Source organism: Oryctolagus cuniculus, chromosome 17 (genome assembly GCF_964237555.1).
Source record: "Oryctolagus cuniculus chromosome 17, mOryCun1.1, whole genome shotgun sequence".
Lineage (NCBI taxonomy): Eukaryota > Metazoa > Chordata > Mammalia > Lagomorpha > Leporidae > Oryctolagus > Oryctolagus cuniculus.
In genome coordinates, this window is record NC_091448.1 from 4,171,790 (window position 1) to 4,187,644 (window position 15,855).

The 15,855-nt window shown below is 60.1% G+C and overlaps 1 protein-coding gene across 4 annotated transcripts in view; it reads left to right on the forward strand.

The window, feature by feature from the left end:
- Positions 1–15,855, forward strand: part of ST6GALNAC1 (ST6 N-acetylgalactosaminide alpha-2,6-sialyltransferase 1) — a 41,011-nt gene that overhangs the window by 22,372 nt on the left and 2,784 nt on the right. For all 4 annotated transcript variants that reach the window (XM_051838341.2, XM_051838340.2, XM_051838342.2 and 1 more), the window contains one exon: positions 15,032–15,692. In XM_051838341.2, the coding sequence (XP_051694301.1) occupies positions 15,087–15,692 (606 nt within the window). In that variant the 5' untranslated portion in view covers positions 15,032–15,086. The remainder of the gene's footprint in view (positions 1–15,031; positions 15,693–15,855) is intronic.

A 15,855-nucleotide genomic window follows, 5' to 3' on the forward strand; every position in this document is an offset into this window, starting at 1 on the left:
GGCGATCCTGACACAAAGGCACATGACAAGGTAGCGCTGGCTGCCGTGGTGAGGCGCCGGCCTGCGGTCGTGTCAGTGGGAGCAGAGAGAAGTGGAAAATCGAGAGAATTGCTGCAGGGGCGGAAGAGGGGGAGAGGTGAAGGCCACGCTGGGTTTTGCACTTCGGTGATGAGTCCCAGCCCCCCCCCCCAGCCCTGTGTTCACCCCAAAGCGCTGCTCGGGCAGAGGGTGACAGTGAGACCAGAAATAAAAGGAGCTGGGGCAGGTGCTCTGGCCTAGCAGGTAAAGCCACTGCCTGCAGTGCCGGCATCCCATATGGGCGCCAGTTCAAGTCCCGGCTGCTCCACTTCCTATCCAGTGCCCTGCTAACACACCTGGGAAAAGCTTTTTTTTTTTGACAGGCAGAGTGGACAGTGAGAGAGAGAGACAGAGAGAAAGGTCTTCCTTTTACCGTTGGTTCACCCCCACAATGGCCGCTGCGGCTGGCGCACTGTGCTGATCCAAAGGCAGGAGCCAGGTACTTCTCCAGGTCTCCCATGGGGTGCAGGGCCCAAGCACTTGGGCCATCCTCCACTGCACTCCCTGGCCACAGCAGAGAGCTGGCCTGGAAGAGGGGCAACCGGGACAGAATCCGGTGCCCTGACCGGGACTAGATTTGGTGTGCTGGCGCCGCAAGGTGGAGGATTAGCCTAGTGAGCCGCGGCGCCGGCCCGGGAAAAGCATTTCAAGATGGCACCAGTGCCTGGGAGCCCTGGATGGAGCTCCCGGCCCCTGGCTGCGGCCTGGCCCAGCCCTGGCTGTTGCAGCCATTTGGGGAGTGAAACAGCAGATGGAGGACATTTCTCTATATAAATAACTCTGGCTTTCAAATAGATAAATAAATCTTAAAAAAAAAAATTAGAGGGGCCAGTGCTGTGGCGTAGCAGGTAAAGCTGCCACCTATGGTGCCGGCATCGCATATGGACGCTGGTTCAAGTCCTGGCTGCTCCACTTCCGATCCAGCTCTCTGCTATGGCCTGGAAAAGCAGCAGAAGATGGCCCAAGTGTTTGGCCCCTGCACCCACGTGGGATGAAGTCCCTGGCTGCGGCCTGGCCCAGCCCTGGCTGTTGTAGCCATCTGGGGAGTGAACCACAAGACGGAAGATACTTCTTTCTCTCTTTCTCTCTCTACCTTTCAAATAGGTAAGTGTATAAGTACATCTTGAAAAACAGGAAACAGGCCTCACGTTGAGGTTGCTCAGTTTACTGAGCCATCAAGTTCTGAAATGATTAACAGAGGGAGCGAGAGCCATGGAATGCAGAAGTCATTTATCTTCCATCCGCTGGTTCACTCCACAAACAGCCGCCACAGCCAGGGCTGGGCCAGGCCAAAGCCAAAAACCAGGAACTCCATCCTGGTCTCCCTCGTGGGTGGCAGGGGCCCAGGGACTTCGGCCGTCATCTCCTCCCTCCCAGGTTCATCAGCAGGGAGCTGGAGCAGAGGCGCAGAATAGCCAGGACTCTAACCGGCACCTGACACAGAGTCCCGGCGTCCCCGGGACAGCTTAGCCCACCGTGGCCGCCCAGAGTCCCCCGGGGCAGCCTAGCCCACCGTGGCTGCCCAGTCTCCCCCGGGGCAGCCTAGCCCACCGTGGCCGCCGGTCTCCCCCGGGGCAGCCTAGCCCACCGTGGCCGCCGGTCTCCCCCGGGGCAGCCTAGCCCACCGTGGCCGCCGGTCTCCCCCGGGGCAGCTTAGCCCACCGTGGCTTTTGAGGTTTTGCGCTGACCTTCACAGCTGCTGCCCAAGATTAATCACTTTCTTCTTTCTCGAAAGTGACCAGCGTGAGGCCCAAGGCAGGTGGATGTGATTCCTCCCATCCGGGGAACCTGGGGTTTGGCTTCCAGTGCTGAGCTGTTTCCACTCCTTCACATTGCAGGCTCTCAGGAGAGCTGCCGTCTAACGGAGGAGAGAGAGTGTGCGAGGCATGGTTAGCAGGAATGAGGGTGGGGTAAGCCGCCTCCTGCGATGCCAGTATCCCATAGGCGCCAGCTCTAGTCCTGGCTGCTCCACTTCCGATCCAGCTCTCTGCTGTGGCCTGGGAAAGCAGTAGAAGATGGCCCAAGTCCTTGGGCCCCTGCACCCACGTGGGAGACCTGGAGGAAGCTCCTGGCTCCTGGCTTCAGATTGGCGCAGCTCCAGCAGCTGCAGCCAAGTGGGGAGTGAACCGGTGGGTGGAAGACGTCTCTCTCTGTCTCTCCTCTCCTTCTCTCTCTGTGTAACTGACTTACAAATAAATAAATTCTTAAAAAAAAAAAGATGGCCCAAGTGCTTGGGCCCCTGCCACCCTCATGGGAGACCCAGGTGGAGCTCCGGACTCCAGCATCCAGGCTTCAACCTGGCCCAGCCCTGGCTGCTGCAGCCCCCTGAGGAGTGACCCAGTGGACGGAAGACCTCTGTCTCTCTCTCCCCTTCTTTCCCTTTCTCTGCCTTTCAAATAAACAAGTAAACCCTAAAAAGCAAAAACCACACACACACACACACACCCTGTGATGGAGCCAGGCAGGCCGAGTGCTGGACTGGTTGGAACGAGCCACCGCGCCCGAGGGCCAGGCCAGGGCCACCGGCAGCGTTTGCACAACCCCCTAGGTGGAGCGACACTTCCTCAAGCAGGGACTTTAAGAACACGGTCTGAGCAGTGACCCAGGAACGGGAGCCGCTGGGACTTGTTCAACAGCGTGAAGCCAACCCAACACTGATCCGGCACTCGCACGCACGGGCTTATTCATTGTGGACCGAGTCTTTCAGGGAGCTGTCGTCGTCCCTTAAAAAAATTACCTTGTTATTTCAAAGGCAGAATTACAGACAAAGAGGAGGAGAAGACAGAGAGAGGGAGGGAGGGAGAACCGTCCACCTGCTGGTTCACTCCATAAACAGCTACAACGCCTGGGACTGGGCTGGACCAAAGCCAGGAGCCAGGAGTTCCGACTGATGTCAACCCCTTAGACAGATAAATCAGGTGCCCGAAGACAGTGCACACCCAGGCAGGCTGGCTCCAGAGCCCGACCTTTTAGCCTCTGCCCCTCCCCCCACTCTGAGTCATGGCAACCCAGAGTGTGGGTGTTTTTTGCCAGAGTAGGATTTTCCTGTGGTTAGGCACAGTCATATCCGTCTCTGCACCCTCAGTGCCTTTAACAGGTCCTGAGCACAGTGCCAGTGCTGGTGTGTGTGTGTGTGTTTAAAGATTTATTTGTTTATTTGAAAGAGTTACAGAGAGAGAAGGAGAGACAGAGAAAGAGAGCGAGCTTGTCCAACTGCTGGTTCACTCCCCAAATGGCCACAGCTGCACCAGGCTGAAGCCAGGAGCCAGGAGCTTCTTCCAGGTCTCCCACATGGGTGCAGAGGCCCAAACACTTGGGTCATCTTCCGCTGCTTTTCCTAGGCCACAGCAGGGAGCTGATGGGAAGTGGAGCAGCCAGGACACAAGTCGGCACTCATAGGGTGCCGGCACTGCAGGCGACGGCTTTACCCGCTACGCCGTGACGCGGGCCCGGGCAGGTGCTCTTTAAATGCTTGTTGAAGAATGAATTCGTGGCCTTGAATAACTCGCCGAAAAAGTCAAACTTCACAGCTATCTACAATCTTAGATTAATTTTACGCTTTATGCGGATTGCTGTTAGTGGACTCTGAGATGCGTGGGGGGAGGGGTGGCGCGGGGGGATACCTCAGAAGCCATTGCAGTGGTAGTGGGACTCCAGGCAGGGACGGTGTGGACGGAGCGTCAGCCGGGCCAGCAGGACCTGCTGAGTGACGGGAAGCTGGGGAGTGCAGGGGGAGGGCTAAGGACAGTGCGGTGATCCACCCTTGGTGTCTGAGCGCCTCTTGGGTCATCTCAAGGCAAACCCAAGCGGCTCACCCCCACCTGCCGACGTCCCGGTCCTGGTCCTGGTCTCCGAGCTGCTGGCCGGCGTGCAGATCCGCCCGAGCCCGCAGATCCGCAGCTGCGTGTGCCGTGGGAGAGCTGTGCCCGCCTGGGCTCCAGCGGTGATCGTGAGGGAGCTGGAAAGCGGACCCGCGGAGTCCACTTCTCGCTTTGTGTTCTGGGCTCCAAGAAGCGCAACTCGACTTTCTGTAACCCGCCGGTTTCTGATTCTCCACCCACGTCCACCAAGCTGCAGGCCAGCGTCACCTCCGACTCCACCCCCAGGGTGGCATCGAGGGCTCCGGGACTCGAGGTGCGGTCAAAGCCTGGCGGGGCAATGAGTCTTAGCCACGGAGCTGCGGCTGAGACGGCCAGCCCCCGCCCGGTCAGAGCCTCCTGGCTTGGGTGTCGTGATTTTCTTTCCTTTTTTTTTTTTTTTTTTTTTTTGTTAAAGATTGATTTATTTAGTTGAAAGGCAGAGTTACAGAGAGAGAGAGAAAGGTCTTCCATCCGCTGGTTCACTCCGCAGATGGCCGCAACTGCTAGAGCTACGCAATCCGAAGCCAGGAGCCAGGAGCTCCTTCAGGGTCTCCCATGTGGGTGCAGGGCCCACGTGACATTAGCATGGAGCTGGAGCCGAGGTGGAGCAGCCAGGACACGAACCTGCACCCACATGGGATGCTGGCGTCGCAGGCAGCAGCTTAGCCCGCCGTGCCACAGCGCCAGCCCCTAAGGGTTTTCTGGCTCTGCCCTTGGTGCTGTCCTCCTGGGCCCGGCCTAGAGCCACTTCCTCCAGGGGTCTTGTTAGGCCCTGGGAACGCAGACCAGGAGACCCCAGATCTCCGTCCTCCCTGCTCTCCCTCCTCCTCTCACCCCCATCCCCAGCCAAGGGGTGGTGGCTTGCAAAGTCCTGCTCCCTTGCTCCCTGCTAACTCCGCTGAGCCACTGTCTTTACTTCACCAAATCTCAGACATGGCACTGACTCTGACGGCTAGCGTCAGGGAACCAGGAAGAAAACGGCTAAATAAGGCTCCAAAATGACTGCGCCCCCCTGCCCCCCGGCTCCGTGATGGGCAAAGAAGGGATCAGCTGCCCAGGTGCCCTCGGGCGGGCGGCATCGTGCGAGGCTGTGGCCCCTGTGTGCCGGGAAACGCATTTCTGCTTTTTGTGTACCAAGTCCACACTGCTCGTATCACCGGAAACTGAATTCCTAGAAAGAAAAAGGGCCCATTGTGGGTGGCTCCTGCACCCCCTCCACAGGACTGGCGCCAAGGTCCTGGTGCCGGGGTCGCAGCCCTGCCCCCTCCAATCTGCCAGTGAGCGCGGAGAGCGTCCTGGGTGTCGGAGAGCTTCCTGGGTGTCAGAGAGCGTCCTGGGTGCCAGTTGCTTTCCGCCCCAAATACACTCACCTTTCCATTGCATTCCCCGCGAGCTCTCTGTGTGGCCAGCTGGTGCCTCCTCGTAGCTGCTCCCCGCCAGCCGGGGAGCCCCTGGAGCCCAGTGACCACAGCCACAGCCCCCCAGCCCAGTGACCACAGCCACAGCCCCCCAGTGACCACAGCCACAGCCCCCCCAGTGACCACAGCCCCCCAGCCCAGTGACCACAGCCACAGCCCCCCCAGCCCAGTGACCACAGCCCCCCCAGCCCAGTGACCACAGCCACAGCCCCCCCAGTGACCACAGCCACAGCCCCCGAGGGTTGCTCTGAACCCCTGGCGCCATCCGCACTTGCTCATTTAGTTTTCAGCGCTTCTCTTTAATTGTTGATTGTTATTAAAGTCACACACACTTTTTATTTTTAAAGTCAAACAGGACAAGGAACCTGGCCTCCCGCCCCCTCTCTGGGGTCTGTCACTCTTTTTCCTTTGGTCCTCACCACCACATCGCTCCTGAATAACCTGCTTCCGCTGTCTCTTGATTTCTCCACTTCAAGTGGTCACGGGCTGTAGGTGCAGGGATCTGCCCACCGCCTTGAAGCCGGCCATCAGAGTGGTCTGGGGACCCTGGAACCCACGGGAGTCTGTTGCTATGGCAGCAGCTGCCCCGGGGCTGCCCCGCCCTGAAGCACAGCCCAGCGCCTTTTGTTCTGTGGCTTGTGAAATCCTGGGGACGGTTTGTTTGCAGATGGCCATTGAGATACTCAGCTAATGGATGAGAACTGGGAGACTCCAGGGCTTCTTTATCTTGCCCAAGGGCTGGCTCAGGGCAGGGTGCTCTGTGCCCCGAGCTCCAGTGCCAAGAAGTCCGTTCTGTCCTGGACTCAAGTTCCACGAACTTGAAGAGGTTCCGTCTCGGGCAGACGACAGCTGCAGCCCCGATCGCTGCCCTGGAGGCGCCACCCCGATGTGTGCGCACAGCCTCCTCCTGTGTCATCAGGAACCGGAGCTACGGCCGGGGTGGGGAACGCCTTTCTCTGTCAAGGACCTGTGGATGTTAATCCCATCAGTCACCGGCCATACACAATGAGTAACGTGAAATGTAGCCTGCTGTGCATCTGCTGGACTTCAAGGTTGCCTCGGCAGGGCCAGACTGAAGCAGGGTGGGGGGCAGGGGGCCGGGGAGGGCTGGGCGTTCCCCACCCCCAGTGCCCTGGCGGGGGGTTCTGCACAGGGGCTCAGGGAACAGGGTCACAGCCCACTGTGCTCCCCTCCCTCTCTGCTTCTCAGCAGAAGACGGGGTGGGGGTGGGGAGAGGGCAGGAGCAGAGAAATGCCATGTGCCCCTACCTAGAGCACCAGTGGAGGGCGGGGTGGGGGGACTGGTTCTGATAACTCCTGCACTAAATTGCACCCCAGGGGTACCCCGGGGTGGCTGTTCCCGCGGACACCATAGCTCCATAAGAAAAAGCAGCTTTGGGGGTCCAGCGCCGTGGCTCACCAGGTTAATCCTCCGCCTGCGGCACTGGCATCCCACGTGGGCGGCGGTTCGAGTCCCGGCTGCTCCTCTTCCAATCCAGCTCTCTGCTGTGGCTTGGGAAAGCAGAAAAAGATGGCCCACGTGCCTGGGCCCCTGCACCCGCGTGGGAGACTGGGAAGAAGCTCCTGGCTTCAGATTCGTGAGGCTCCGGCCGTTGTGGCCATCTGGGGAGTGAACCAATGGAAGAATGACTTTCTCTCTGTCGCTCCCTCTCACTGTCTGTAACTCTGCCTCTAAATAAATAAATAAATGTTTTTAAAGCAGCTTTGCTTTCACCAGTCTGCGTTAGGGACGAGAGCCCCCAGCCGCGGGGTCGCGGCTCCTTTTCTCTGTGATCCCTGCCTGGTGGGCTTGGTGCCCCCCCCCCCCCGTCTTCCACACCCCGAGTCTGCGCATGCAGCCTCCAGGCCTCTGCTTGCTGTCGTCCAGGCCCACGGTGTTCAGGGTACAGGTGGGCGAGGGGCACCTCAGAATGTTCTGGATGCCTGCATGCGGGGGGGGGGGGTTAGGGCGGGGGGGGCATCTGGAAATGAGATCCAGCCACGGAATCACCAGGATCAGCGACACTCACTTCCTCTGAACTCTCTCTCCAGCTCCCCAAATCTATCGGCCCCAGTAGGATTTAGCCGGCCCCCCAAATCCAAACAAGCCGGCTTTGAATTTTAGAAAGAACGGAGGAATGAGAGAACCCCGCTTCTGCGATTCTCTCCCAGGAAACAGAGTTAAGGCAGAGCGCAGACACGCCCAGCGCTCAGCGTGCAGCTCGAAACCGCGAACGGCCCATGCACGGGAAGAAATAAATAATAAATAATAAATAATCCAAGCTCAGAGGGGGGCTGACGCAGGACAACACCAGGAGGGCTGCCAGCAGGGGGTCTTGCAGCCAACAGCACTCAAGGTCAAGGCCTCGGAGGCAGGGCGTGAGCCGGGTTTGTTGGTTCCCCTTTCAAGGAGGAGCTGGGGAAACCAGCGAGTGACTGGGGAGGGGAAAGCAGGCCCTAACCCCGGGGCCAGACAGAGCCACGGTGACAGCGGTGGGTGTGGAGACCAGAGCCCAGGACTTCCAGGGGGGAGCCACGCTAAGTGTGGGTGACCAGCCGCTCAGAGCAAGACGGGCAGGTGCAACCGGCCGGACCTCAGCCACAGCACGGGGAAGCCCACGTGCAGAGCTGCTGAGGGAACCACGGGAGTGTGGGGCTCTTTGCTGGTCCTCAGTGAAATGTTCTGCTCCGATGGTGTTAGTGGGGAGCCGCCTGCGATGGGGTTACTCCCCGACGCCAGCTGGGACAGCCTCTCCAACCCACCCCCCCGCAGCATCCCCCGGCTCACCCCACGCCCGGGTTCTGCTCTCTGGCCAGCTGCTGGCTGCAGGCACAACCGAACTTTGAAACTTTTGCCATCTCTCTCTCTCTCTCTCTCTCTCTAATATATTTATTTGAAAGACAGTTTTTCAAAGAGAAAGAGAGAGAGATTCTCCACGCACTGGTTCACTCCCCAAATGGCCATAATAGCCAGGGCTGGGCCAGGCCAAAGCCAGGAGCCAGGAACTCCATCCAGGTCTCCCGCGTGGGTGCAGGGGCCCAGGCACGTGGCCATCCTCTGCTGCTTTCCCAGGAGCACCAGCAGGGAGCTAGATTGGAAGTGGAGCAGCCGGGACTTGAACCGATGCCCACACAGGGTGCTTCACCCGCTGCAGCTCCGTGCCACCTGCTGTCTCTCTTCTTCCAGGTTTCCCTGGGTGATGTGTACTTGAAGACAAAAGGGGAAGAGGCTGCCAGACAATTTGTTATTTTTATTACTTTTAGTGAATAGAGCCATGTGGTCCCTATTACGATAATTTTTTTTTTTGTTTTTAAAAAGATGTATGTATTTATTTATTTGGAACTTAGAGTTACAGAGAGCTAGAGGGAAGGACAGAGAGAGAGATCTGCCACCCTCGGGTTCACTCCCCAGATGGCCAGGGCAAAGCCAGGAGCCAGGAGCTTCTTCGGGGTCTCTCATGCGGGTGCAGGGGCCCAAGGACTTGGACCATCTTCCGCTGCTTTCCCAGACACATTAGCAAGGAGCTGGACTCGAATTGGCGCCCATATGGGATGGCAACACTGCAGGTGGCGGCTTTACCCACTATGCCACAGCACCGGCTCTGATAAATTCACTTTTAATTGCAGTATTTTTTATATCACAAAGTAGATCAGAATCGTGGAGTTAAATTGCTTTGTGCTTGGATGGGAGCCAGAAGCCCTTAGCAGAGAAAAGCCCTCCCCGGCCCCTGGCCAGCTTCGGTGCACAAGTCAGGACCACAAGTCAGAACGAGATGAATCGGGGTCCCTCGGCCCCTGGACACGATTAACTCCCTCAGGAAATGCCATGCAAATCCCTAGCAACTGTAGCTGTCATTACGGGAATGCAGAGAGACTTACGGGCATGCTATAACACTCCCGGAGTCACCGATCCACCCTAGCCTTTGCAGACAGAACAGCCCTTCGGGGCATCTCAGGCCGGATCCCGGATCCCGGGGAGGCGGGCCTCACCCCTGCAGGGATCACGGGAAAGGCCACCCCCCAACACCTCTCCCAGCCGCAGCTGCTGCCCGCCAGGAAGACGTTTGAGGTGGGGTCGGCGCTGCTCAGAGAACAACTCCCAGCACAGCGCAGTCGGGGCGGGGGCGTCCACGGGCCTCTTGGTGGTGGGGGTGGGGGACGGGCAATGGAAGCAGCCTGCCTGCGAGACGCGAGCTGTTTGCTAAACCGAGTGGACAGCCAGGGGTTTCACTAGTGGCCATGCCAGCTCGGGGCCCCCGCCGAGCTGTCAGATCCGAGGGGCGTCGAGCGAGCCCCGATCACATCCCCACGGCCGTCCAAGCTGTCAGATCCGAGGCGCGTAGAGCGAGCCCCGATCGCATCCCCACGGCCGTCCGAGCTGCTGAATCCGAGGCGCGTCGAGCGAGCCCCGATCACATCCCCACGGCCGTCCGAGCTGTGGACTCGGTGAACGAGGAGTCCGTGGGGAAGATGCTCCCGGCGAGCTCAGGTCTCCCGGCTGCAGCCAATGGCACTGGGTGGTGTCTGCCCACCTCACCAAATGGTCCTCCTCCCAGGGACGGAGTGGGCCCTGGACGTGACCCAGGGTGTGGACAGGGACGCAGCTGGGACCCGAGAGGCTCCGTCTCTCTCCTGAGGATGAAAAGCCAGGAGGGTCAACAGCTGGTGGAACAGGTGTCACGGACCGGGCCCCCTTCCGCCCACGCGGGCTCAAATGGGCAGAGCAGAGAACACGGCAGGGCCGGTGTCACGGCTCGGTGGGTTAAGCCTCTGCCCACCACGCGGCAGCCCCATGCAGAGTGCTGCTTCGGGTCCCGGCGGCTCTGCTTTGCTCCAGTTCCTGCTACAGTGCCTGGGAGGCGGTGGAACACGGCCTAAGTGCTTGGGCCCCTGCAGCCACGTGGGAAACTAGGATGCAGCTCCTGGCTCCTGACTTCTGCCCAGGCCAGCTCTGTCCCTTGCAGCCAGCTAGGGGAGTGAACCAATGGATGGAAGATTAAAAGAAGACTCCAGGAAGCAGAGGCCAGACGGAGACCAAGTCTTTGGGGAAGAGACCGGCTTCAGATCTCCCAGCGGCTCCACGGCTTCCTGCCGTAGGCTGCGCTGAGACTCTCTGTTCCCCTCTTTTCTTCAATGGAAACGGAAGGCAGAGCTGGAGTTTGAAGGCTATTAGCCTTGTGGGCACGCTCCACGCTGCCTCCTTTGTGGTCTGAAGTCGCGATCATTTGGGGTGACTTCTTGGGGCCACTAAACCCAGGCAGAAGCGCTCTCTGTCCTGGCATTTCACGACTGTAACAGAATTCTATTTCGTTCGCCGTTTTGGAGGTTCAAGGCCAAGACTGGGCGGTGCTGTGGGTCTGGCCTCGAGCGAGGGTGGAGGATGGGCCTGGCGGAGGGCGGGCAAAGGTGAGCAGCTGGACCAGACTGGATTTCTATGACTAAGCGTCGGGCAGGAAGTCGCTTCCCAGGGCGCATCCTGGTGCCTGAGGCCCTCCTCAAGGCGCCACCCTCTTAGTACCATCAGCTTAGGACTGTGGCAGCCAGCTCTCCACCAGTTAAAAACGGGTGTGCTCCGGGAGGCAGGTCCCCAGGGAGGGAAGAGGTGAGGACGCCCCTGCCCGCCCTCTGCTCTCAGCCACGAGGGACTTTAGGTCTTCATTCAGTTTCAAGGTCAGAACCGAGAAGGGCCCCTCCTGCAAGGCCTGGGCAGGTGAGTTTCCTTGAGGAAGCCAAGAAGTGTGGTGGTGGCCCAGAGAGCTGGCCGGAAGGCGGTAAAGGCCCGCCAGGAGCAGGGGTCACCGCGGGGGCCCCGCCCACTTCGCACGTTGCAAGGGCTGGGCCCTTCTTCCTCCAGTTACCAAGTATCCCCTTCGCCTCCACCCTCGAGTGAGGACCACCGTGTCCACCGTGTCCTCCGTGGTCGAAGGGCCCTGCCTCATTCCAAGCCCTGTTCCTGGGGCGCTGCACACAGGAGACATTTCGTAAACATTTGTTGAGTGCGATGTTCCTCCGCGGGGACCGACTGTGCACACACGTCTCCCCCTCCTTTCACGCTTTTCTCTAAGTCCACTTCCTCCTGCGCTCAGAAAGCCTTTCGGAAGTACTGCGGTGTGTGGCACCGTGCCGGGGCGATGGCCAGGGAGGTCAGGACATCTGCTTCCTGGGAGCTGGTGACGTGGGGACGAGACGGCATCGCCCTGGACAAACAGCCCCCAAAACACGATGCGGTGAACACCTCGTCCGGTTTCAGCATCGCCGTTACTGCCGGAACTGGAGCTTGGGTCAGGCTGCCCCCCAAGGCATCCCTTCCTGTCCACGCCGTTTGTTGGTTCCTTCTCCTCCCCTTTGTGTCTTTGGCAGTGTAGACAGGAGGGGTATGTCTGGCTTAGCAGGTGCACGAGGCCCAGGGAGCAGCGCTCACGGGAGATGTACGGTCAATATTTGCTGTCAAGAGATGAATGAGCAGCCGTTGGGTTGGGTTAGCAGCAGCAGAGGAGGCGGGAGTGGACTGAGCAGGTCCCCAGCCCGTGCAGGATTCCCTGGGAGCCACTGGAGACCCAGGACGTCCGTGGGGGTGAGGAGCAGAAGGAGGGAGCGTCCATCTCCAGGCCATGTTGCCAGGAGATGGTCCTAGGAGTGCAAACGATGGCTGCCTGCGTTGCTGGGGACGCAATGCAGGCGCTGGCCGTGCGCCATCTGTGGCATGCTGGTTCTTGTTTCCTTTGTGTGACGTCAGCTAGTCGGGTACACACAGCGAGAACAAAACGGTGCTCAGGACAAGCGGGGCCAAGGAGCAATGAGGAAGTTGGAGCCCCTGAGGCCGGGCCAAGGAGCAGGAGTTGGATACGTGGAACCCGTGTGCACAGGAAGTCTTTTTCTCAGGAATCTCCCTAAAGACCTGTGCAGCACCCCACCCTCCCACGCCCCCAGCCCCCACCCTCCCATGCCCCCACCCTCCCACGCCCCCAGCCCCCAGCCCCCACCCTCCCACGCACCCAGCCCCCAGCCCCCAGCCCCCACCCTCCCACGCCCCCAGCCCCCACCCTCCCACGCCCCAGCCCCCAGCCCCCAGCACCCCACCCTTCCACGCCCCCAGCCCCCAGCCCCCCAGGAAGGCCACTTAGAGAAGCAGAAGGGAGGGGCGGCAGGTTAAGCATCCCACACAAGGCCCCCTCAAGTCCCGGCTGCTCCACTTCCGATCCAGCTCCCTGCTAATGCGCCTGGGAAGGCAGTGGAGGATGGTCCAGGAGCTCTCGGGCCCCTGCACCCACATGGGAGTCCTGGATGGAGCGCCAGGCTCCTGGCTTCCACCTGGCCTAGCCAGAGTAAGGCAGAGTTCTCTCTCTCTCTCTCTCTCTCTCTCTCTCTGTCACTCTGTCTTTCGAATAAATAAAGTTAATCTTTAAATAAAGATAAGAGAGTAAATACAATCCCTGGAGCCAGCACCCATGGAGGTCAGAACCCATCTCTCGCTACTGCTGGAGGAACGTTCTAGACTGGAAGTCAGACCGGGCCTCCACGACCACCTCCACCTCCCCACTGAAAATCCTCTGATGGCTCCTGTCCAACAATGGACTGAGCGGAGTTCTGAGCTCTCTCCTCCACGCACAGCGCCCACCGCAGGGACACCTCCGGCCTGCACCCTGGGAATCGTGATTTCCCGCAGCCCAGCACCCGTGTTTCCTGTGTCCTCCGGCTCCTCAGGTTCCTTGGAGGGGACACTCCTCCAGGCAGCCTTCCTCACTGCCCGGGGAGGCCACTCTCCCGCCCCTTGGGGCTCGGCAGCCCCTGGCACGGCTCTCTGGCCTGCGGCTGGCACCCCCAGTGGCTGCCATGAGTGGAAGCCAGTTGAGTGGGCTCTGGACACATTTTAGCCAAGTTAGAGATTTATTTTCTTTATTTGAAAGACAGAGTTACAGACAGAGGTAGAGACAGAGAGAGAGGTCTTCCATCTGCTGGGTCACCCCCCAAATGGCCGCGACAGCCGGAGCTGGGCCAATCCAAAGCCAGGAGCCAAAGCTTCATCCAGGTCTCCCATGCAGGTGCAGGGGCCCAAGCATTTGGGTCGTCTTCTGCTGCTTTCCCAGGCACATTAGCAGGGAGCCAGATCAGAAGTGGAGCGGCCGGGACTTGAACCAGCGTCCGTTTGGGTTGCCGGTGCTGCAGGCCAGGGCTTTAACCTGCTACGCCATGGTGCTGGCCCTGGAAGTAAATCTTTAAGGCGGACCGTCTGGGATGGAGGCTGGCAGCGATGGTCCGGGTGGGGCCAGTGTCCCGCTCCCTGTGAAGAAGGTTATGCAACTGGATCGCCTGTGCTCCAGGAGCAGGAAGCGTTGCCCAGTTCTCGAATTGCAGAGCAAGTCGAGTGAGAGCTGTCTTTGAAAATTAAAGAAAAGAGAGAGAGTTCACTTGAGTCAGTCCGAGCCGGGGCCTGACTCACCTGAGGTCACGTCCCGATAGGCGGAGTCGAGAGGCGGAGTCGGGGCGGGCGGGTGGGGGGGGGGCAAGAGGAAGCCAGGGGCGGGCTCGGCGCCCAGGAAACGTCTCGGCTCTGGTCCTGGCTTCCAAATCCAGCATCCAAACTCCACACTGCTGCCGAGGCTCCTTCGCTGGCCAAGGGCGGCTTCAGGAAGCGGTGCCGGGCGCAGGGGAGCAGCTGGGAGCCGGCGGCCCCTCCCTGCACCTGCTTTGGAGCTGACCGGAGGCACAGGAATGAATACCAGTGATGCTTTTCTTTTTAAGATCTTGTTTTGCTGGCGCCGCGGCTCACTAGGCTAATCCTCCGCCTTGCGGCGCCGGCACACCGGGTTCTAGTCCCAGTCGGGGTGCCGGATTTTGTCCTGGTCGCTCCTCTTCTTGTCCAGCTCTCTGCTGTGGCCAGGGAGTGCAGTGGAGAATGGCCCAAGTGCTTGGGCCCTGCACCCCATGGGAGACCAGGATAAGTACCTGGCTCCTGGCTTCGGATCAGTGCGGTGCGCCGGCCGCAGCAGCCATTGGGAGGTGAACCAACGGTAAAGGAGGACCTTTCTCTGTCTCTCTCTCTCACTGTCCACTCTGCCTGTAAAAAAAATTTTTTTTGTTGTTTTATTTATTTATTTGAAAGGCAGAGTGACAGAGACACAGGGAGAGAGGTCTTCCATCCACTGGTTCACTCCCCAAACAGCTAGGTCAGGCCACCGCCAGGAGCCAGGCACTCCTTCCAGGTCTCCCAAGCCCTTGGGCCCTCTTCTGCTGCTTTCCCTGGTAGGTGGGCAGCAAGCTGGATCGGAAGTGAGCGGCTGGGACTCGAATTGGCACTGAGATGGGGGATGCTGGCATGGCAGGCAGTGGCTTGACCCACCGCACCACAACGTCAGCGCCTGGTTACGGTTTTCTTTGAAATGTATGTATTTGAAAGGCAGAGAGAGAGAGAGAGGTCTCCTCCACACTGATTTTCTCCTGCAATGGCCAGGGCTGGACCAGGCCTAAACCAGGAGCCTGGAACTCCGTCTGGCGCTCCCACATGGGTGGCAAGGACCCAAGCACGCGGGCCATCACCACTGTCCCCAAGGATTCGCAGTAGCAGGCTTCTGCCTTGGAAGTGCAGCCAGGCCTCCGACCAGACACCCCAGTGCGGGACGTGGGTGTCCCGGCTGCTATCTTACCCGCTGTACGCGATGTTCGTCTCTGTCCGCAGGTATCAGTACAGACAGGACGTTAAAGAGAGAGCTCCAGAGTTACCACCAAAGGCCATGCCCCAGGCCGAGGCAGTGCTAGAGGGCGGCACCCTGGACCCACGCCACCCAGCGGGAGACAGCGTGAGGACGGAGCCCACCAAGGCACCCCCAGAGCAGCGGCGCCACGCGCCCAGCCCAGCAGCCACAGCGTCGGCGAAAAGTCAGGCAGGAGACAGGAATGAGGCAGACACGGTCTCTCCGCCAGGGCAGGCTGCAGCCAGGGTCTCCAACCAGACAAAGGCACCAACAACGAAGACGGCTCCGGGCACAAAGACGACCAAAGGAAGCCGGGACCCCACGCGGCGGCCGACAGCCTCCAAGTCGGCAGTGGTGAAGCCCCAGGGCAGGGCAGGGACCACAGCCAAGAGACTGGTGCCACCGAGTCAGGGCAAACCCAAGACCACCGCCACCACCACCCCAGCAGCAGCCACAGCCAAGACGAGAAAGAGCGGAGCGACCACAGTGGCTGTGGCCCCAGCGAAGAAGGTCCCGGTCACCCCAGCCCCTGCCCAGCCCCCCAGCACACGGGGAACCCCGAGACTGAAGGCCGCCAACTTCAAGTCGGAGCCCCGGTGGGATTTTGAGGAACAGTACAGCATGGACGCGGCGGGGCTGAAGACGGTGAGTTTCAGCCGTTACCGCCTCCCTGACACCTGCAAGCAGGCCCCCCTGCCCCGGAGGCAGCAGCCCACCCTCCAGCCTGCGCCCCCTCCCCACCCATGCCCAGCCCCCTCCTCCCCTCCCATGATGGCAGGAGAGGAGGGAGGGCACGGGAAAGTGGCAG